This window comes from Phoca vitulina, unplaced genomic scaffold (assembly GCF_004348235.1).
Source record: "Phoca vitulina isolate PV1807 unplaced genomic scaffold, GSC_HSeal_1.0 scaffold40, whole genome shotgun sequence".
In the NCBI taxonomy this organism is placed as follows: domain Eukaryota; kingdom Metazoa; phylum Chordata; class Mammalia; order Carnivora; family Phocidae; genus Phoca; species Phoca vitulina.
This window is the reverse complement of record NW_022589743.1, coordinates 15,154,664-15,174,455: the sequence shown is the minus strand read 5'-3', so window position 1 is coordinate 15,174,455 and position 19,792 is coordinate 15,154,664. Positions and strand designations below refer to the sequence as shown.

The following is a 19,792-nucleotide window of genomic DNA, read 5'->3' as shown; positions in this document are numbered from 1 at the left end:
TCCCTCCGCCTCTGCCCCTACCCATGCTGTCTCTTCTCTCAGATAAATAAATAAAATCTTTTAAAATATTAGGACAAAGTTTAAAAAAAAAATCTTAGGCATGCCTAGGAAACCGTGTCTGACCTACAGAGCAGGAATTATTGGAGATGTTGTCTTGGTCTCAGTTATGGAATGGGGCTAAGACGGAACTTCAGCTGTATCAGCCAGGAGCCTGCCATCATCATTTAGCCTTTTCTGAAATGAACGAGATTCTGCTACTGAAGCACTTCCTTGTCTTCTGGCCCAAGTAAGCAAGAAGAGACAAGATAACATAGTGTCCCAAATCTCTGGGGGCCACGCTGCTGTATCTGAGACCTGGCTCTGCCCCTTGCTAGTTTTGTAACCTTGGTGAGTGACATAAATTCTCAGTGCCTCAGTCTGCTCACCTGTAAGATGAGGATAGTAAGAATACCAGCTTTAAGGTGGTTGTAAGGATTAAGCGAGTTAGTAGATACAAAGCACTTAGAATAGTGCCCCGTACCCCACAAATACTAACTTTGACTTCTGATTTTAGGCATCAGGGAGCCAGGAAAAACATTTTTTTAGCTTGGCTTATTTTTTAATTTTCCATTTGATATAATTTCACCAAACAAGTTACTAGAAGAGTACAAAGGACTTCTGATGCCTTTTTCTTAGATTTACCTGTTGGTAACATCTTGTCCCATTTGTTTTATCGTTTCCGCGTGCTCATGTACATGTGCTCACTTATGCACTCTCCACACACACACTGTTTCTGCGAACCATCTGACAGTCATTTGTAGACATCATGCTCCTTTATCCATAGATGTTTAGTGTGTGTTTCTAAGGACACAGACTTTCTCTTATGTAACCCAAGACACTTATCTACATCAGGAATTATAACATTGATACAATACTACTCTCTGATTCATGATTCATATCAAGATTTTACCAGTTGTCCCAATAATGTCCTTTATAGACTTTTTTCTTTTTTTGTGGTTCAGATCTGAGATCTAACCCTAGACCACACACTGCAGCCTGTTTTCAGTTATTTAGCCTGTCATCATCTTGACTTTTTTTTTTTTTTTTTTTAAATACAGACCATGTTTTTTTGGGGGGGGTAAGATTTTCTTTTTTTAAGATCTTATTTATTTATTTGACAGAGACAGAGAGAACACAAGCAGGGGGAGCAGCAGGGAGAGGGAGAAGCAGACTCTCTGCTGAGCAGGGAGCCTGATGTCCTCGATCCCAGAACCCTGGGATCATGACTTGAGCTGAAGGCAGATGCTTAACCAACTGAGCCACCCAGTTGGTTGTGGTAATCTCCACACCCAACATGGGGCTTGAACTCACGACCCTGAGATCACGAGTCACATGCTCCACCGACCAAGCCAGCCAGGCACCACAGGCCCCTTTCTTGTAGCATGTTTCTCAATCTGTGTTTGGTTTATATTTCCCCATGGTTAAATTCAGATAACGCATTTTTGCAGGAATATTGCAGAAGTGTTATTTATGATCAGGACATCATATCAGGAGGCATATGTCAGTTTTTCCTATTCTTGATGGTAATTGTGATTACTTGTTTAAGGTTTTGTTGGCTAATAGTAATTTGTGAGGGGATACTTTGAGACAATGTAAATATTCTGTTCTTCATCAAACTCTCACCCACTAGTTTTAGTATCCATTGATAATTCTTGGCAGAATCAGTTGCTGTGACAGTGGTAAAATGGTGGTTTTCTAATTCCATCATTCCTTCTACGTATATTAATTATTATTCTGCTGGAAGGGAGGACTTTCCCTTCCCTCTTCCCCTATTTAATTATTTATATTAGGATGGACTCACAGGTTATTTCATTCCATAAATATTCTGGTAATTAATATCATCCTATTTTTGATAAATTTGATGCTCAGACTGTCCCAGATTTGGCCAGTGGGAACACGTTCAACCCGGCTCCTATGTCCTTTTAACACGTCCCAATCACTTGAGCGTGGTCTTGCTTTTTATGACCGTATGTTCCAGGCTCATCTTCTGTTTTTCCTGCCCCAGCCCTGGAATCATCCACTGTTTCTCCAAGGAGTCTGGGTTCCTCTTACTAGAGAAGGAAAAATGTTTGCTTCCCTGTCTAGGGTGTTACAACTGAGATAATCTCACCTCAGAAGAAATCAGTTGGCTCTCTTCCCATCAATTCTTTAGGCAGAGCCGCCCCGGAATTGGATGGGCCTTCATCTCATCCCATAGCCCTGCTCTGCTTGGCGTGGAAAGAAGGCTGCTGAGTGTTAGGGCCCCAGTGTGATAGGTCAACGATTGCCCTCTGTGTGAGACCCCAAGAGGAGATAGCCGGCAGCTCTCTTCCTTGTGGTTTTCAAGTAGTGATGGGCTTAAAAAAAAAGGAGGTGGAGGTGGGCATCTGAAAAACCTCATAAAAATGAAACTGGGTCCTGTGGCTACATCCCTGTTCTATTAACATGTGTTTATCTATAATACTTACGGCTCACTCAGCAGCCCAAGGCTGTTTATGGCATATGATTCATAGTGGCATAAAAAGCAAGGCCTGTTTCCAGACAGACATGCCTGAAATAGACCTTTCTCTTCTGCAACCCATCACCCGTGGTCATGTATTTATTTGTCAGCTTTGGTGACAAAGCACTTCAGGTTGTCCCCAACACCAGGGGCTGTCACCTATTGCTCCTTCAGCTAGACTTACTCCTCTTTACTAGGCAGGCAGCTAAATTTTCAGTATTGATTACAAGTCCCTTCTGAGAGTAATTAGGAAGAAAAGCATAACATAGCACCTCTACTGGGACGCCACTGACTGAAGGCAGGGGTCGGCGGGGGGGGAGGGGGGGTGTCTGGGGAGGGGGCTCCTCCCTGTTACAAGGAATTCCAGATTTCTTACAGGAATCTGTTGAATGAGGGTACTGTGTGCTTAAAAGCTTAGTGATCCAAATGGGATTTGTAGACTGCCTTTCTCTTTTCCCTTCTTCCTTCACTTTTAGCCTAAGAACTAGAATGTCTTTCTCTCTCTGGTCAGGGGTTGGCTCTGGCAGTAGCAGCCCAGCTGTAGACTAGGAAGCTGGCTAATCTAACCTGTTGAGCTGGCAGAAGACACCCAGGTCTGGCTCTAATTAGAGTACATTCTACTGGTTTCAGGTTAAGAGTTTTCAGACCTGAGATTAGAAGCCGTGGCGTAACAGCAGCTTGCAACTTTAGGAGTCCTTGGGCGGGTGACTTGTGTGGACATGGGAGAAGGGGCTGCTGGTCTGGGCCTGGAGGCGTAGCGACTGCTCCCCACCCTGCCCCGCATGCACAGTAGTCAGGCCCGGGCCTGGTGTCTCGCCTGGGGAAGGAGGGGCCTGGCTGTGACTCAGTGAGAGACACAGGCCCCCGGCGGTTGTGTGCACCTGCTCAGAGAAGGACTTGGGGAAGGGGACTCCCATAGCTGCTTCTACAGTTGTGACCTCCACAGGGAAAGGAGGACATGGTAAGATAAGGACCAGTCTGGCATCTCATAGAGTTCTGTTACTCAGCAAAGAGGTGGTGAAGACAATGGAGAGCCAGGCCACAGGCGCGCGGGTCAGGTGGGGGGGATGTTTTTGAGCTTCCCATGACTATGGCTGCTTCTGTGCAGAGAGATTCCTGGTCGTCGCAGAGTGTGACGGGCAGGTTTACTTAATTGCAGGCACCCCAGAGCTAAGCCCAGCTGAGCGGAAGGAGCTGGAGAACAAGTTGAAGGAGCGGGAGGAGTTCCTAATTCCCATTTACCATCAGGTAGCCGTGCAGTTTGCTGACTTGCACGACACACCAGGCCGGATGCAGGAGAAGGGTGTTATTAACGTAAGTACAGCAGTTGCCACTTCCCCTGACTTGTCAGAGCCCTGCGAGCAGGCAAGCGAGCGTGTGTCTCGTGCACATAGGCTCACCAGCAGGAAGCTGTTAGGGTTGGACTGAGACAGCTTGTGCAGATCAAACCATTTTCAATTTTTTTGGAGAGACTTTTCCCTTTTTTGTGTATCCGTTGTCAGCCCAAAACGATTTCTGGTTTACATGGCCATGGACCCCTCAGAAGGCAAGCTCCATTTTACTGGTGGGAAACTGAGTCTCACATGCCTCCTCTGGGGAGAGCTGCGCGGGTGGTCCTCAGGCTGTGGATTCAGTGTCAGGGTTCCAGCAGCAGCCAGTTCACATCTGACCTGCGTGCAAGTTGTTTGAGCCATTCTGCTCCAAACCAGTTCCGCACTGTCTCATTACCTGGAGATTCACAGCCGCCCTGCCAGAACATCCCAGCCTCGGGTGGGGCTCGCATTGACGGGGCCATGGCCGGGCGCAGTGCCCTGGGCCGGGGGCTGTAGCTCCCACCTGGGGAGACGGCAGCAGGTGCTCGAGCGCCGGCCAGCTGTTAAGTCTCTGAGGGGCCTGCTAGAGAGGATGGGTTTTTGTGCCGGTGGAGCTCCCTCTGGACTGGGCACCGCGCAGGGCTTGGGGCTGCGGTGGCTGAGCGTGTTCCTGTGTGTACGTAGGACATCCTGGACTGGAGGACAGCCCGCACTTTCTTCTACTGGAGGCTGCGGCGTCTCCTGCTGGAGGACCTGGTCAAAAAGAAAATCCACAACGCCAACCCAGAGCTGACTGACGGCCAGATCCAGGCCATGTTACGGCGCTGGTTTGTAGAAGTGGAAGGGACCGTGAAGGTAGGTGGATGCCCTCAGAGGAGCCTTCGTGCTCTGCTCCTTATCCCCACCTGAGGATCCCCAGGCCTCTCAAGGCAGAAGTGGAAGGGAAGCCCACAGGCATCAGCCCTGTCTCCTCCCCATACAGAGAAATGTCATGATAGAGGTCCTAGGACATTTTTTGCTGCTCATTCTGTCCTTCAGCAAACCTTTTTGAAGACTTACTATGTACCAGACACTGCATTAGGCCCCGAAAGTGACAGAGGCAGATGTTCTTCCTATCCACACCGAGCCCACCGTCTCGAGGGAGAGATGGATTGACCAAGAGGTCATGTACAACAGTGTGGCTGATATCAAACATAGCACACCCAGGACATCATGGAGCACAGAGAAGGGCACCTGAGCCACTCTGCGGGAAGGAGGAGGAGAGTTAGGACTTCCAGAAGTGGTGTCTCAGCAGACCTGAAAACAAAGTAGGAATGAACTAGCAGAAAAGGTTGGGATGGGGGTGAGGAGTAGGGGGAAGGTAGGAGGAATGTTCCAGGAAGAAGGAATGACATGTTTCAAGGCCTGATAGCAAGAGTATCATGCATCCAAAGCACTGCAGATATTTCAAGATGGCAAGAGATCCCAAGAGATTGGGATTGTGCTGGGCCATGGAAGGTGTGCTGAGGGTTTGGACTGCGGTCTGTGGGGAGCCACTGAGGTATTTAAAGCAGCAGAGTGACGTGTTCTGATTTGTGTTGCAGAAGACCACTCAGGAGGCTGGATAGGGGGTGGAACTTCAAGGGTCAGGAACAAGAAGCCTAATCGGAGGTGATGGTTATGTAGGCAGGAGGTGCTGGAGCCTCAACTGAAGAGCTTCTGGTTTCAAATCTGAGCTGGAAGGAAATTTCCCCCCTGCCTGCAGGGAACCATGAATCCGGCATCTTCTTGGGATGATCTCATGGAGAGGACACAGGGCTTGGACCAGTGCCCCCACTGAGATGGTGTCCCTGGTGCTCTGGCCCCAGGGCTGGGCTGGGCTGGGTCTGAGCCCAGGTTGACGAGACACCAGCGTTTGCCCCTGGAATTGTGGGCTGCACAAGACAGTCCATAAAAGGGTGGGAAGAAAGAGTTGGAACTTTTATTTCTCTATTTACTTTTATTAAGAAAAAGAAATTGACCTTTATTGGTAGTTATTATATGGGTTAAAAGTAAATCATATGTCATATATCCATTTTATCAGAATATCGATAGTATATGCTGAAAATGTCTTTTCCTGATAGTTGTTTTGATCAGAACATTTGGTGCCTCCTGGGTTAGCGTGCTGAAGGAGGGCAAGCCCTTGAGCCTCTTCCTGCAAAGTGTTTCTTAACGTCTCTGTCGACTGTTCTCAGGAAGGAACTCCCAGGATTTGCCGTCATTGTTAAAGCCAGTGAATCTGGGTGCTTCTAAGATTCACCTCTGTGTTAAGCCTACCCATTTCTTTACGACTGAAAAGCTTCTTTAGATAAATATTTCAGATGTGCAGCGGGCGAGCGCAGCCTTATGCGACACCTGGTTCAGGTTAAGGTCAGTCTGTGGCATCATAATTGAGTGAGACAATTTTGTCAGTGGCTACTGGCAGCTTCTAGTGGAAGTTGGCATTGAAAGTCACGCAAGTGTAAAATAAGAGGTTGTTCTCCAGTTAAGAGTGGCCGGCTAGGTAAATGGAGTGTGTGTGTGTGGCCAGGAGCAGCCCGCACCGCCTTCCTACCACATTAGTCAGTAATGGACGTGCACGGCCTCAGTAAGCACAAGGATGAGGAGAAGGAATAGCTTCCCTCCGAGCATGAAGCGAGTGGATAGGCCCTTCAGTTGATCCTTAGCATCCTGTAGCCAGGGGACAGTGCGTCTGGAGAAGCAGGTCCTTGCTGTCTCGTAGAGCTGGAGGGAACAGTGGGCTGTCTATACACAGACCCAGCTGGAAATCGAGTGCAGGAGACAACCCCAGCCCCATAGGGCAGGAGGAGGCTGCCTGAGGCACTGGGAGCCAACTGTACCCAGGCATTTAGGCTGTTCCTTCCCTCCCTCCGTCTACAAAAGACCGCATTCTCTTGAGCTCTTTAGTCCAGGAGGACAGCTGAGGAGAGAAAGGAAGGGCAGGGATGCTGGGATGTGGCTTTGAAACCTCCTTCCATATTCTGTAGGCTCAGCAGGACTAGTTGAGTGTGGGGTGGCTGATAAAATCTGTCGCGCCCTTGAGAGAAGGAAGTGTTGCACAGGTCAGAAGCGGTCTGTGCTGCCTCTGAAGGGCTGGCATGGAATCAGCTCTGTATTGGGGAATGGCCTGAAACCTTAAAAATGTCACCCCTCCGCCCCCCACTGGTTCTTCAAACAGTGATAGATATTGTGCACTGGGTCTCAAGTGCAAACACCAGCCAAGTCTAGACCTTGGCTTTGCACCAGGAAGTGACCCTCTGATCCTCTGGTTACTGGCAGGGAATGGCATTTAGTGATAGGCATCTCTGAGCCGTGCTGTGTGTTCTTTTGTCCCAGAGAATTTTTTTTTTTTTATCTCCATCCTGAAGAAACAGATTGAGGGACAGAAAATTTGAAGACACTGTGATGTTATGTGACTTGGCAGGGCAATTCTTTTGTTTCCCATAGAGGAATCTGTTCCCGGGAGTCACGGGACTCTGTGGGAACCCACTGGAACATTCCTGCTGTAGGAAATAGTAAGGTTTATGGTTCAGGGCTTCACTGCAGAGAGAAGCAAAGCATCACTGCAGCTCCCTGAAAACAGTACCAAGAATTTCAGTTTAAATTGGGTCATAGGAATACAGTGCGTGTCTGTTGTGCAGGTAGGTTCTCTGTCTCGATTCTTAGATCCACAGTCTGAGGTATGTGGAATTTCAAAGACTGGTTTTTTTCCCCCCAAGCCCCAGTAGTAGAAACTGAGATGGGAACTGTGTGGGGCCATGAGCAGAACGTGGTCTTTGGAATCTCACAAACGTGGTGCATCCCAGCCCTGCTGGCTTGGACGTGGTATTTATTTAAGCCTCCGTCCCTTCCTGTGTAAAATAGAGAAGATGTTTCTTTCACGGGGTTCGGTGAGTTTTAAATGACATGATAAAGAAGATATGAAGCACAGTGCCTGGCACTCAGTAGACACTCGAGATGCCCGTTTGCTCCTCTTCTCTCAGCTCAGCACACGTCAGAGGGTAAACTAAGAGCTACAGACGTGTGACTTTGTGATCGTGGCAGGAGTCGTGAGCACGGTCTGTTCTCAGTGCGTGTGCTTTGATGTGGTTTGCTCTAACTTACCCGTAATCTAGGGTGCCAAAATTCGTTCTTATGATTCAGATCATTTACCACCCATTCACTGTACTCTGGATTTCCAGACGAGATGGTCAGTCAGTGGAGGCCGCTGTGAGGATGACAGAGGAAAAAGCACCAATGATAGGGTTATATGATTTCCCCTGTCCCCGAGGCCCGGCCTCGAGCTACCCCTGGACGAATCTCATGCACCACACTTTTGATTTTAGGCCAGGGAAGGAGGAGGGAAGGCAGAACCTAGAAAACATGTTTTTGGCCCTGGATGGGGCTGAGACTGGAGTAGCTCTGAGGAGACGGGGTCCGCAGGCCACCCCAGCTCACATGGCTATTTGCTATTTTACTCCAAAGCCTCAGAAAAAACTCACATTGCCGGAGGTGTCTCCAGATAGCTCCCAAGATGAGTGATTTACAGGGCATGGTAATCAGGACTCACATCCATCACACAGTGCCCTGGTCATTCTCTGGTCCTCCTGTACATTGAATAAGGAGGACTTAACAGCTATCCAATACTTAGAAAGGAAACTTTCTAAACAGGTCATTTAGATTTTGTGCGATAGACTAATTACTACATACAATTAGTGAGACTGCGTAGTGCCTGAGATACTTATCCACTGATGCAGAGAAAGATAAAGCATCCGCTGAACATTTATTGTAAGGCCTAGCGTTGTGATGTTTAATTATCAATACTTTATCAGTATTAAAATGTTCTGATTGGGATGAGTGTGAGACAGGTGACTTACGAGCCCAGGCCTGTCATGAGATTAACAGTCCAGCATTTCACACTTGCTTTTAAAATCCACATTGGAACACTGGGAATAATCAGCCACGTTTTCATAATTTTAAGGAGGGAAATGATAAGGGCTTTCTTTCTGGGAATAGGGTTGGCCTGTCCTTCTGGATGGCTAGGATGATGAGTCTTACATCTTTGTTCTAGGAGGGGCAGACAAGGAACCGTAGCCTCCCTAACTCTGTGGAAGGGAGCCTTGCTCTTTCCCGGTGATCTCAGGCCACAGCAGTACCTTAAACCCTCCCAGGCCCGTTAAGAACACCCTGTGGCACTCTAGGTGCTTATGTTTGTTTATTCTTGCTACAAATGCTATTGACTAGGATTTGCGACCCCTTCACCTTGGTGTATTCTGCTGTGATGGAAACTTTACTGAGGTTTGGCTTGGTGGTTGTCATCCAGTTCTATTTTGAGCGAACAGCAAGTCTTTCATACGTGGGGCCGTTTTTGAGAGCCTCAACTCCAAAACTTGGAATGTGTTGCCTTAATCCTGTCGCGGAACTTTTTAAATGTTTAATTTAAACACCTAGCATATTCTGTGGCTACGGGAGGGGAAGGCAGAAGAGTTTTCTCTAGAGGGTAGCTGGCTTTCCAGCATAGTGTCTAAGCATCGTTAGAAGCAGGCATCTCGTTAGCTAATACATTACACCAATCAAGGAGAGTTATCTTAAGCCACAATTAATCTGCTCCCTGGCATATGTTGATAGGGAAGCATCATGCTGTTTCTTAATTAAAAGCAAACGGATTAAAAATGATTAATAAGAGTATTAAATATTCTCCTAAACTAAAGGCTTTGGGATTCTTGGGTAAATCTAGTTGTTGTTTTTTTCCCATTCTGAAACCCAAGAAGCATTCACTGTTTTGTTTTTTCCAACCCCCAAAATCTGCATAAGTAAGGGCATGTGCATAAGTCCTCAAGCCATGGAGAAGTCTATAAATTACCAATGATAGAGATGGACATGTCCGAGTTCGGTGGCAGCGGGTAAGAGTCCCGGTGTATCCAGTCCCTATGTGTGGGGTGCACAGGGCTGGGATGCCAGAGAGACCACTGCATTGTGGGGAAAACAGCACCACCCACCCACTTTGTCAGGAGAGATTGATGTAGCACCTCCTTTCCTTCAGAACAAGACGCTTCCCTGCCCCTTGCCCCAGAGATGGCAGCAGAGTCCTGACCAAGGCTCGGGCTGACACCGGCTTGGCCATCCCACCCTGACGAGGAGAGTTGATCTTTGTAGCCGCTATTCCAAACAGAGTGGGCACGTTGGGGGCCAGAAAGAGAACTGCATAAAAGAACTAGGAAGGGTGCACTGCTGACCCTTAATCCTGGGCTCCTTAATCCTTCAACTGTGACGGACTCCATAAGAATTTTTAGAAATGTGGAAGTCAGTCACATGACGTAATAAATAAGCAGTCACAGCTAACTCACCAGCGAAGTTAGAGATGAGGAAGTGAGAGTCTGCAAGAAACCATTCTTTTTGAAGGCATGAAATAGAAAGTTAGAAAACCACACCACACAGCGCTCGGTTTCTAACTGCGTGCTGCCCTTGAAGGGTGGGAAGAAGACACTCCCTCTGTGCCTCGCGGGTCCTGGAGTGACAGCCTTGCTCTGGCGCCTTGCTTGTGTACAGGTTTCCTGAGCCACATCTCAAGCCTCAAAGCCTCCGAGAGTCCCTGATGCACCCACCTATTAAATTATAGCGCCAAACTCATTGTCATTCTGACTTTGACTTCGTTAGTGATAACAGAGAAGGATAGCGCACCTTTAAATGACGAGCTTTGTGTTTAATTACCCAAACAAAATGACATAAATATGAATGAGCCCTAATGGTGGTACTTGGTTTTCCGGAAACCATTAACAAAACGATTCCTAAATGATTTGTAAAGAAAATGAGAGGAGAAGAGAGCAAGGAGAAGGCTATTAGGTTTCTAACACACTCCTGAATTATTATGTAGTCAACTACCTAGGAAATACTCAGCTAAATGATCTCGAAAAAAAGGAGGCACAAGGTGGTTTGTTGAGACTTTCAGGGTTACAGACGCCTTGCCCCTGTGGAATATTCTCATAAAAAGTAAAATGGGGGGTAGGTTTCTGACCTAGTGGCTCTCCCCTAGCAGCAAGACTCCCCCTCCATGCCTCGTTGAAAGAGCCTCCCACAAGCAGGCAACTCATCTGCCAGCTTAAGAATTGTGGCTCACTTCCTCAGAAAAGACACATTTCATTTTAATCTTTTTTTTTTTAAGATTTTATTTATTTAGAGTGCACACGTAAACGGGGGTGGTGGGGGAGGGAGAGAGAGAATCTCAAGCAGGCTCTGCGCTGAGCATGGAGCTGGACGCCAGGCTCGATTTCACGACACTGAGATCATGACCTGAGCAGAAATCAAGAGTTAGATGCTCAACCAACTGAGCCACCCGGGCACCCCTTAATTTTTTTTTTTTTAAACAGACATGGACTTTTATTTTTTAAGTTAACTCTACACCCATGTGGGTCTTGAACTCACAACCACGAGATCAAGAGTCTCACGCTCTACTGTCTGAGCCAGGCAGGTGCCCCTCAATCAGCACTTGACTAAACAACAATTTGGGTTTTTAACTGTTTCTCTCAAGTCCAGCAGCTGATTACATTCTCTCAGTCTTTGTGGAATAGGTAGAGCCCTAGAATGATAGGACTTGAGTCAGTGTGAGCACTGAGGCCTCCAGGGGCCCAAGAGGCATCTTGTCCCAAAAGAAGGAAAGAGAATGAGGACAGCTCCTGTCCTGAGGCTTCTTTCCACTACAATGCCAACAATAGTGGAGAATCGTGAATAACTATTTTACAGTGAGCAAGCTGTTGGAGTGAACTTTACAGATCATGAACAATCAGGGTGTCCAGCCTGGCCTGGCCCCTGGTGTTTGACCAAGAGTTGTCTGTCTGCAGGCCTACGTTTGGGACAATAACAAGGATCTGGTGGAGTGGCTGGAGAAACAGCTGACCGAGGAAGATGGCGTTCGCTCAGTAATCGAGGAAAACATTAAATATATCAGCAGAGACTATGTTCTCAAGCAGATCCGCAGGTGAGACCCACAGTGGGGGATTTCTGTAGGAGAAATTGGGCTCGCTTCCTTGGAAGGAGCAAAGATTTAAGAACAAATCGTGAGGTGGTGCCTTACAATCTTTGTGGGTTTTTTTTTTTTCTGTTTGAGACCACTGTAGTTGACCCTCCGATAAAAATAGAACCCTGAAACACAATTCTTTCTCAGCTCCTGGTCCCAAGGCACTTAGTAATCTCCGCTAGATGAAGGCTTAGTTCATTGTGCCCAACTATTAGCTCAAAGTGCAGATCTTCTGACTGGATGAATGATTCTGTGAGAAAAGCTGACTCCATGGCAGCATCGTGGGAAACTACCTCCTCCCCTCCTGCAGCCAAGAGTTTTCAGTATTCTCCATCGGATGAGTGGTGGGGACGGCTGGGGACATTTGTAAATGTCAGTGCAGAAGACAAATTTGTACTCAGATGGACCCATTATTTACAGTTTACCCCATTTGCTTTATCACTTGTGAGTGTGCTTGCTTTCCCATAGATACATGTTCCCATATACCTACTAAGGATAAGTTACACAGATCATGGCCCATCACGGCCCTTTACCCTAAATATTAAAGTGTGTATTTGCTAATATGGATATTCTCTTACATAACCACAGTAGGATCAATTTTAGTACATTTAACATTGATAGAAGTTTTGTTTCTTTCTTGAGACAGAGAGCAGAGGAGAGGCAGAGGGAGAAGGAGAGAGAGAATCCCAAGCAGGATCATGCTCAGCACAGAGCCTAATGCAGGGCTCAATCTCATGACCTGAGCCAAAGTCAAGAGTCGGACACTTAACCGACTGAGCCACCCAGGCGCCCCAACATTGATAGAAGCTTATATCTAACCCACCATTTGTAAAACATTGCTCGTTTTGATTTTGTCTGATGTTTTCTCATGATTAGATTCAGGTTATACATTCTCCATATACATGAATATTACATACATGAAGGGGCCTTCACAGGGCACATCTGGAGACATGTCATCTGCCCCTCCTGATGTTAGAATCACCTGGTCAAGATGTTACTCAGTTTCTCCACTGCATAATTACTGATATCCCCCATTGCACCTAATAAGCAATCAGTCAGTCTGTGAGGAGACACTTGAAGGCCATGCAGATATCCTGTTCTTCAGCAGGATTTCCACCTAGATCTAGTATCCATGGAAGGCTCTTGTCTGATCCAGTCTTTACGGCGAGGTTGCAAAAGGATAACTTCCCAACTCTGTGTCCTCCACCATACCCATTCCAGTTCTCCTGTAAGCAAAAAGTCGTCTCTCTTCCTCTAGTCATGTATGTATTCATTAGTCTACATCGATCATGAATTTCTATTTTTTTAATAATTTGCAGTTCATTATTACACTCACTTGAATGTCCAAAATGTCCCAGATTTAGCCAGTGGAAGCACCTTTGTGTGGGTTCCACTTTCTTTGTGACATGCCCCCCATTGCTTTTGTTGGGGTGTTTTGTTTTTTAAGTAATTCCTTACTTTCTGACATAGCAAAACGTGTCAGGTCCATCTTGTACTTGCCTTGCTGCTGGGGACTTGTTTCATGTAGGAGAACAGATGAGGTGAGGTGGTGGCCGAAGTGTGTGCAGTGGGTTCTGTCAGCATGTTATCAGACGGCTCTTAAGCTTCCCTCATCTAGACGCTGCTGCCTCTCTCTTCTTCACCGTCCCCCATCTTCCTCTTCAGCTTGGTACAGGCCAATCCCGAGGTTGCCATGGACTCCATCGTCCACATGACTCAGCACATCTCACCCACACAGCGAGCAGAAGTCGTGCGGATCCTCTCCACGATGGACTCCCCTTCAACGTAGGAAGAGCCTCCTGCCCGTCCCCGCCCTGCCTCTGGAGAAAAGCTGCCTCTTACCGCCGAAGGCACCGGAGACCCAGCCCTGGAATCCAAGTGGCATTTTGCTTCCCCTTGAACGTTTTCAGGTTATGCATGACATACTGGGATATAGGGTCACAGAGCCCCCTGCGGTCACACCCATCCCATTCAGTATTTATTACCTTGTCTGTGACTACAGCCCTCTGCCCCTGCCAGGACCTGAGAAGGCAATGAAGGGTACAAGCCTGTACCATGAGGTCTCACTACACAAAAGCAGGGCTGCTGCTGGCCTGACAGCTCCTTGGTCCCAGTGCAGGGAAATGGGAGGTGTTTCCAGGCAGTCAGCAGCCCTCCCTCACCCCTGGCCCCATGAGCCTGCAGCCACAGGCAGCAGAGGAGGGCTCGGGCGAGGAGGAAGCCTCAAGTCCGTTGTTTTTTTTACCTCCACCTTCAGCCCGGTACGCACTAGATACAGGAGAGTTCCCAATTTAATCACACCAAGGGACCTGTTTCTTCTTCATGGAGTGTGAAATCTGCAAGCTCCGTGGGAACTCAAAGATGAGGGCAAAACCATGATCGAAGAAGCAGACCAAGTCAATGCTGGTGATTTAGGGGCCTCAACTGTGGGTTTGATTCTCTTAGAACAAATGGAAGGATGGTTGACCCACCACTATCTTGCGTGTCCCTGCTCACCCAGCTGGTGCACCTGCTGGGAGCCACATAGGCAGTGCAGTACCTGAGCAGGGGCCAAAAAGGAGCCTGGGGGAATGGCCCTTTCCGGCGCTGATGGCAAGTAGTTACTCATGCCACAGGGAGGGGGGCCGGATAGTCTCTCTCTTTTAGGACTTAACTATTAAGCCTGGAGCTTTGATAGTTATAAAAGGTTACTAGTGCCTACGGAGTCTCTCAGCTCTATTTCCAGGGCAACTCTCCTACTCCCTTTGGGTCTCATCTCTTCCTGGAGTGTCCACAAGCAGCAGGTACAGCTGGTCTCCCCACAGCTGTTGAAAGGATCCCTGGTGAAGTGTCTGCTGTCAGCACCGGGAACTGGCCTTCCCCCGTGTGAGCAGGCTTCCAGGGAACAGAGAATCCACATGACCTTAAGATTATCTACAACTCCATCGTGGTGCTCTGTCTTCCAGGCTCACTGGTCCCTCCCTGGCCGGCAGCAGGGGCCTCCTCACCAGTGGTGGAGATAGTTTATTTTCAACAACCCGTTTATTCAAGAAGGAAAGAGTTTACGGATTCCCCCATTGGTGTTCCTAAAGCAAGAGTGGCAGGTGATCAGGGCTGGTATAGCATCTAGTTCTTACGGTGCAGCTAATCGCATTTGTCCCTGATGACCAAGGAGGAAATAAATCACTAAGACATTTTAGTGCAGTGGTATGAATACTTTTGTACAAGCTACAGTTTTGAGCCTTAACGCTAGAGTACGCACACAAGAATGAGCCCCGCCTCCCTTCTTTGGGAACCGTGTGTGCAGACGGGCACCACGTAGCTGGATGCATCACTGACCGCCCGCTGGAGCTCGGAGCCTCGGCCATGCTGCCCTGGTGCAAGGTGCGGGCGTTCGGCACCATCAAAGAGGGCAGGAAGAGGTGGGGAACAATGTTCAGTCCAGAAAGAAGCATCCACTACCGCTGCTATCGGCTTAAGTAAAAATTGGATTCGTCTTGGACCAGGTGATTCTTTTCCGTAATTAGTAAAATTCCACATACCTGTAGGTGGTACAAACCCCTCTGCTCGCCCTGGTATTTCTTCAGAGGCAGGGCGGGTCACACTTGTTTCACCTCTCCCCCTTCGCCAGATTATGACACACTAAGTGAATACGGTTCCTCTCGAGAAGTCTGTTCGGCCTACTCCCCCCCACCCCCAGAGCGCCTCACTGCAGGTCTTCCCCCGGACAGGGATTTTTCATACAGAGAAGCCAGGAACAGCCATAGAACATGAGCAATCTGATATTCCCCCAGCCCATTAATACGCAAGGTTACTGAGCTAGGAGGAGTATAAATGATGTATTGACCAAGACTTGCTTGAGCAGAGATTGCCATATTCACTTCGTTCACAAAGCAGCCTTCACTTGTCTCATTGAGAATTCGATGGACACATACCCTGATGAGCAAGGAGCATCAGTCAAATGTATTTGTTGAAATAAACCTCCACATTTGTAGAAGAGTCACTGTTTGTCATTTCAACCCGTGCCCAGCTACCTCATTCGTGTTCCACTGAGCAGGGGGCTTTCAGCAGAGGTAGGGTGAGCCTCTCTCCGTTACAGGGACAGAACAGCATGCATGCATTGCTTTTGCAAAGTGACATCATTCAGAGACTTGGGGGTTTTTCAGATAACATATACCCTTGATGGCCTGGGCAGTTTCAGGGGTGTTCCTCTTGGTTTGCATGATTTTGTGAGATTTTCTGGGTCAAGTGAATAGTGAACCATTTTCAGAGCTCACCTCAGGCCAGCTTTATGGAAAGGTTATGTATTCTCTTAATTTAGCTGCTTAATGGATTTTGTTTGGGCACAAAAAGGCAATAGGGGCAGGAATCTCATGCTTGTGTGCCTTCAACCCTCTGCCTCAGTTTCTCTCTGTAAATCCACGTGGTCGAAGCAAAGAGCAAACACCAATCCCTAAACATTTGCAAAGAAAGGTAGAAGCCACAAGACAATAGGGAAGGGAAGCACCGGCCTTTGCTGATAATTAAGCTTCGTATGCTGTGTGTGTGTCTCTCTGGGATGTTTAGCAAAGCAGCGGGTGTTTTTTTTTTCTAAAATAAAATGTTTTGTTTTAAATGTTTTTTATATATTTATTTTATATGTCTATACAATATATTGTAAATATATATCCACTTGAATCACCTTAAGGTAGATGTTCTTAGAGTAATAAGAAGGGAGATGTGAGGGAAAATTACTACTCTTTGCCACCAGCTGCCGCACTCCATGGGCAGGGAGTCCTGTTCAGCATAGAGGCCTTGGACTTTCTTCCCTCCTCCCTAAGCAGGCAGATGAGAAGCAGACCCCAAAATGTGAACTTAAAGCTGTCCCTGCTCTCAGCCCACACCTGGTGGTGGTGCTGGGGAAGGTCAGCAAGACGAATGGGAAAAGATTCTGCTCCTGCCTCCGGGAACTTTCCTTACACATAGAGTGCTTTCTTCTGTTGGGGAGTGATATTTCTTTCATTGGTCTTTTTAATAAAAGAAAATTTAAAACCTTCACTAGTATTACCGGGATAATAAGAAAAGCTAGAACAGCAGGGATTCCGAGATCTAGTCCCAGGACCACCGACATTTCCCCAACTGAAAAACAAGGACACGGTGATGAATACAAGTGCCTAATTACCATCACAGGGAGGACCCCTTCTGTGCTCCTTCCAATGTGCTGGTCTTGGCGAGAAGCCTAGAGAGGAACTGGGCTGGGAGGTGAACTCAAATGCTGGCTCCTTGGCTGAGAACTGCAAGGCCAAAAGCTGAGCCCACCTGATCCATACAGTGAGGCAGAAAGTGGTAAGGGCCACGTGAGTGGTGCAGACAATTAAGGGCCAAAGCCTCCTGGCAAAGAGCAGTTTCCAGATAGGAAAGGAAGGCAAGGTGTCTCAAGTCAGAGCACTGACATTTGCAAAGTTCTCAAGGGACACTAGGAACTTTGGAGAGGAACACAAAAAGTGCTGTGGGGTAGGATGGACAATGATATCTGGAAAAAAGCAAGCAGGTAACGGATCATGGATCCTTTTAAGTGCTAGGCCCAGGAAGAAGATACATCCTGGAGAGAGTGGGAAACCTTTGGTGGTTTGGGGGCATAGGAAGACTGGGTACAAAAGTTTAGAAAGCAGCCTGAGGGAAAAGACCACCAGGGTGTGTGCCGAGAAATCCAGCTTCAAGCCCAGCTCCATGTGTGTGTCAGTGAGCTGGGGTCACCTAGGATAGTCAGCCCAGGCCACCCCAGGAGGCCTAGAGATAATAAGCAACTGTCAGCTATTTTCAATACTCCAGAAATCCTGTGTGTGCCTCAGGCAGGCAGCTAAGGCTCACCGTGCCACTGTCTTTCTGATGACAGTTTTGCCAACCCAAGTAGTGCTGGCCAGAAGTTCCAGTTCATGATAATAAATAATGGGAACAGGACATCTTCATAAATGCAGTGTTTGAGTAGGCAAAATCTTCAAAAACAAGATTCCCTGAGGTTGCAGGGGGCCAGGGGGGTGGGTCGGGAGAGGATAATTGTGTCTCAGCTCTGAGAGGACCTGGAACCAGCCAGTGGGCTCTGCCCATTGGGCACCTTAAGGAGGAAATAGACTGGAGCTCAGAAATGGCTGAATGATGGGCCTAATCCCAAACATTCTTATCTACAACTGGTCAGAGTGAGCAAGAAGGATTGGGGGTGAGGAGAGACAGAAAGGACTAAGGACATCCAGACCCTAACTTGGGAAAAAGCTAACAGAACACTCTTGTCCATGCGAACACAGGTGGGTATTTTCAGAGCCACTTAAACGAGCATAGACTTCGGAATAAGCCTGAACTGGGTTCAAATATCTGGTCCTTCATTCCTGTTCTTTGGAAAGTTCCTGCCTCCTTAATCTGTGAAATATGGATAATAAAGAAGAACTCAAAGGGGCTTTTTGAAAAATTACCTTAAGTTAGTTAACACAAATCAAGCGATGGACATTAGTAGCAAATTCTCAATATATGTTAGGGTTCTCCATGCTCTACCCCTTCCTCATGCTCACAAGATATGGGATCTGTCATCACTCTGGAGTGTCCTCATAAAGCTTTCAGAGAACCATCCACCTTACCTGAGCAGAAATCTAGGGACTGTCTCCAGACACTAGTTCCATGGACACAATGCAAAAATGTCAATGAGGACTGCTATGCTCTGTCCCCCAAAATTGATGTGTTGAAATCCTAGCCCCTGCCAGTGATATATTAGAAGGTGGGGCTTTTGGGTGGTGCTTAAGTCATAAGGATGAATCCTTCATGAATAGGATTAGTGCCTTAAAGAGGATCCAGACCAATCCCTTCCCTTTTTCATCATGTGAGGATACAACATGAAGTCAGGGGCCCCAGGAGAGAGCCCTCACCTGACCATGCTGGCATTCTAATCTCAGACTTCCATTTTGTTGTGGCAGTCCAAATGGACTAAGACAAAAAAAAATTGGACCACAAGGGTGCTGCTGTAACAAACCTAAAAATGTGGAAGCAGCTGGATATAGAGGGAAACGGACCTCAACATAATAAAAGGACATATAGGACAAGCCCACAGCTAACACCAAACTCAAAATGTAAAGCTGAAAGCTTTTCCTCTAAGATCCAAGATCAGAAAAAAAGATAAGGATGCCCATTCTTGCCACTTCTATTCAACATAGTACTGGAAGTCCTAGCCAGAGCAGTGAGGCAAAAAAGAAAATGCATCTAAATTGGAAAGAAAGAAGTAAACTGGAAAGGAAGAAGTAAAACTCTATTTGCAGATGACATATATATCATGTCAAAGCTAAAATAAACTATATATGTGTAAATATATAAAGATTCAACCAAGAAATTGTTAGAATGAGTTCAGTAAAGTTGTAGGATACAAAAATCAATATACAAAAATCAGTTGCATTTCTATACACTAATAACAAACTATTAGAGAAGTTAAGAAAATCCCATTTGTGAGTGAATAAAAAAAAAATACCTAGGAACCAATTTTACCGAGGAGATGAAAGATCCATACACTGAAAACTGTAAGACAGACACTGATGAAAGAAATTACAGAAGACACAAATAAATGAAAAGATACTCTATGTTCATCGACTAGAAGAATCAGTATTGTTAAAATATCCATACTCCCAAAGCAATCTACGGATTCAGTGCAATCCCCATCAAAATACTCTACCAAAATGACATTTTTCATAGAACTAGAACAAATAATTCTAAAATTTGCATGGAACCACAAAAGACCCCAAATAGCCAAAGTAATATTGAAAAAGATGAAGCTAGAGGCATCATACTTCTGATTTCAAACTATATTACAAAGTTACAGTCATCAAAACATTATGGTATTGGCATAAAAACAGACATAGATCAATAGAACAGAATAGAGAGCCCAGAAATAACCCCAGGCATACAAGGCCAATTAGTTTACGACAAAGGAGCCCAGAATATACAAGGGTGAAATGA

At 46.8% G+C, this 19,792-nt stretch overlaps 1 protein-coding gene across 9 annotated transcripts in view; it reads left to right on the top strand.

Annotated features, from left to right (window-relative positions):
• ACACA (acetyl-CoA carboxylase alpha) overlaps window positions 1-16,419 on the top strand; it is a 279,886-nt gene extending 263,467 nt beyond the window's left edge. For all 9 annotated transcript variants that reach the window (XM_032428663.1, XM_032428660.1, XM_032428658.1 and 6 more), the window contains 4 exons: window positions 3,678-3,832; window positions 4,516-4,686; window positions 11,667-11,803; window positions 13,508-16,419. In XM_032428663.1, the coding sequence (XP_032284554.1) occupies window positions 3,678-3,832; window positions 4,516-4,686; window positions 11,667-11,803; window positions 13,508-13,631 (587 nt within the window). In that variant the 3' untranslated portion in view covers window positions 13,632-16,419. The remainder of the gene's footprint in view (window positions 1-3,677; window positions 3,833-4,515; window positions 4,687-11,666; window positions 11,804-13,507) is intronic.
• The last annotated feature ends 3,373 nt before the right edge of the window (window positions 16,420-19,792 follow it).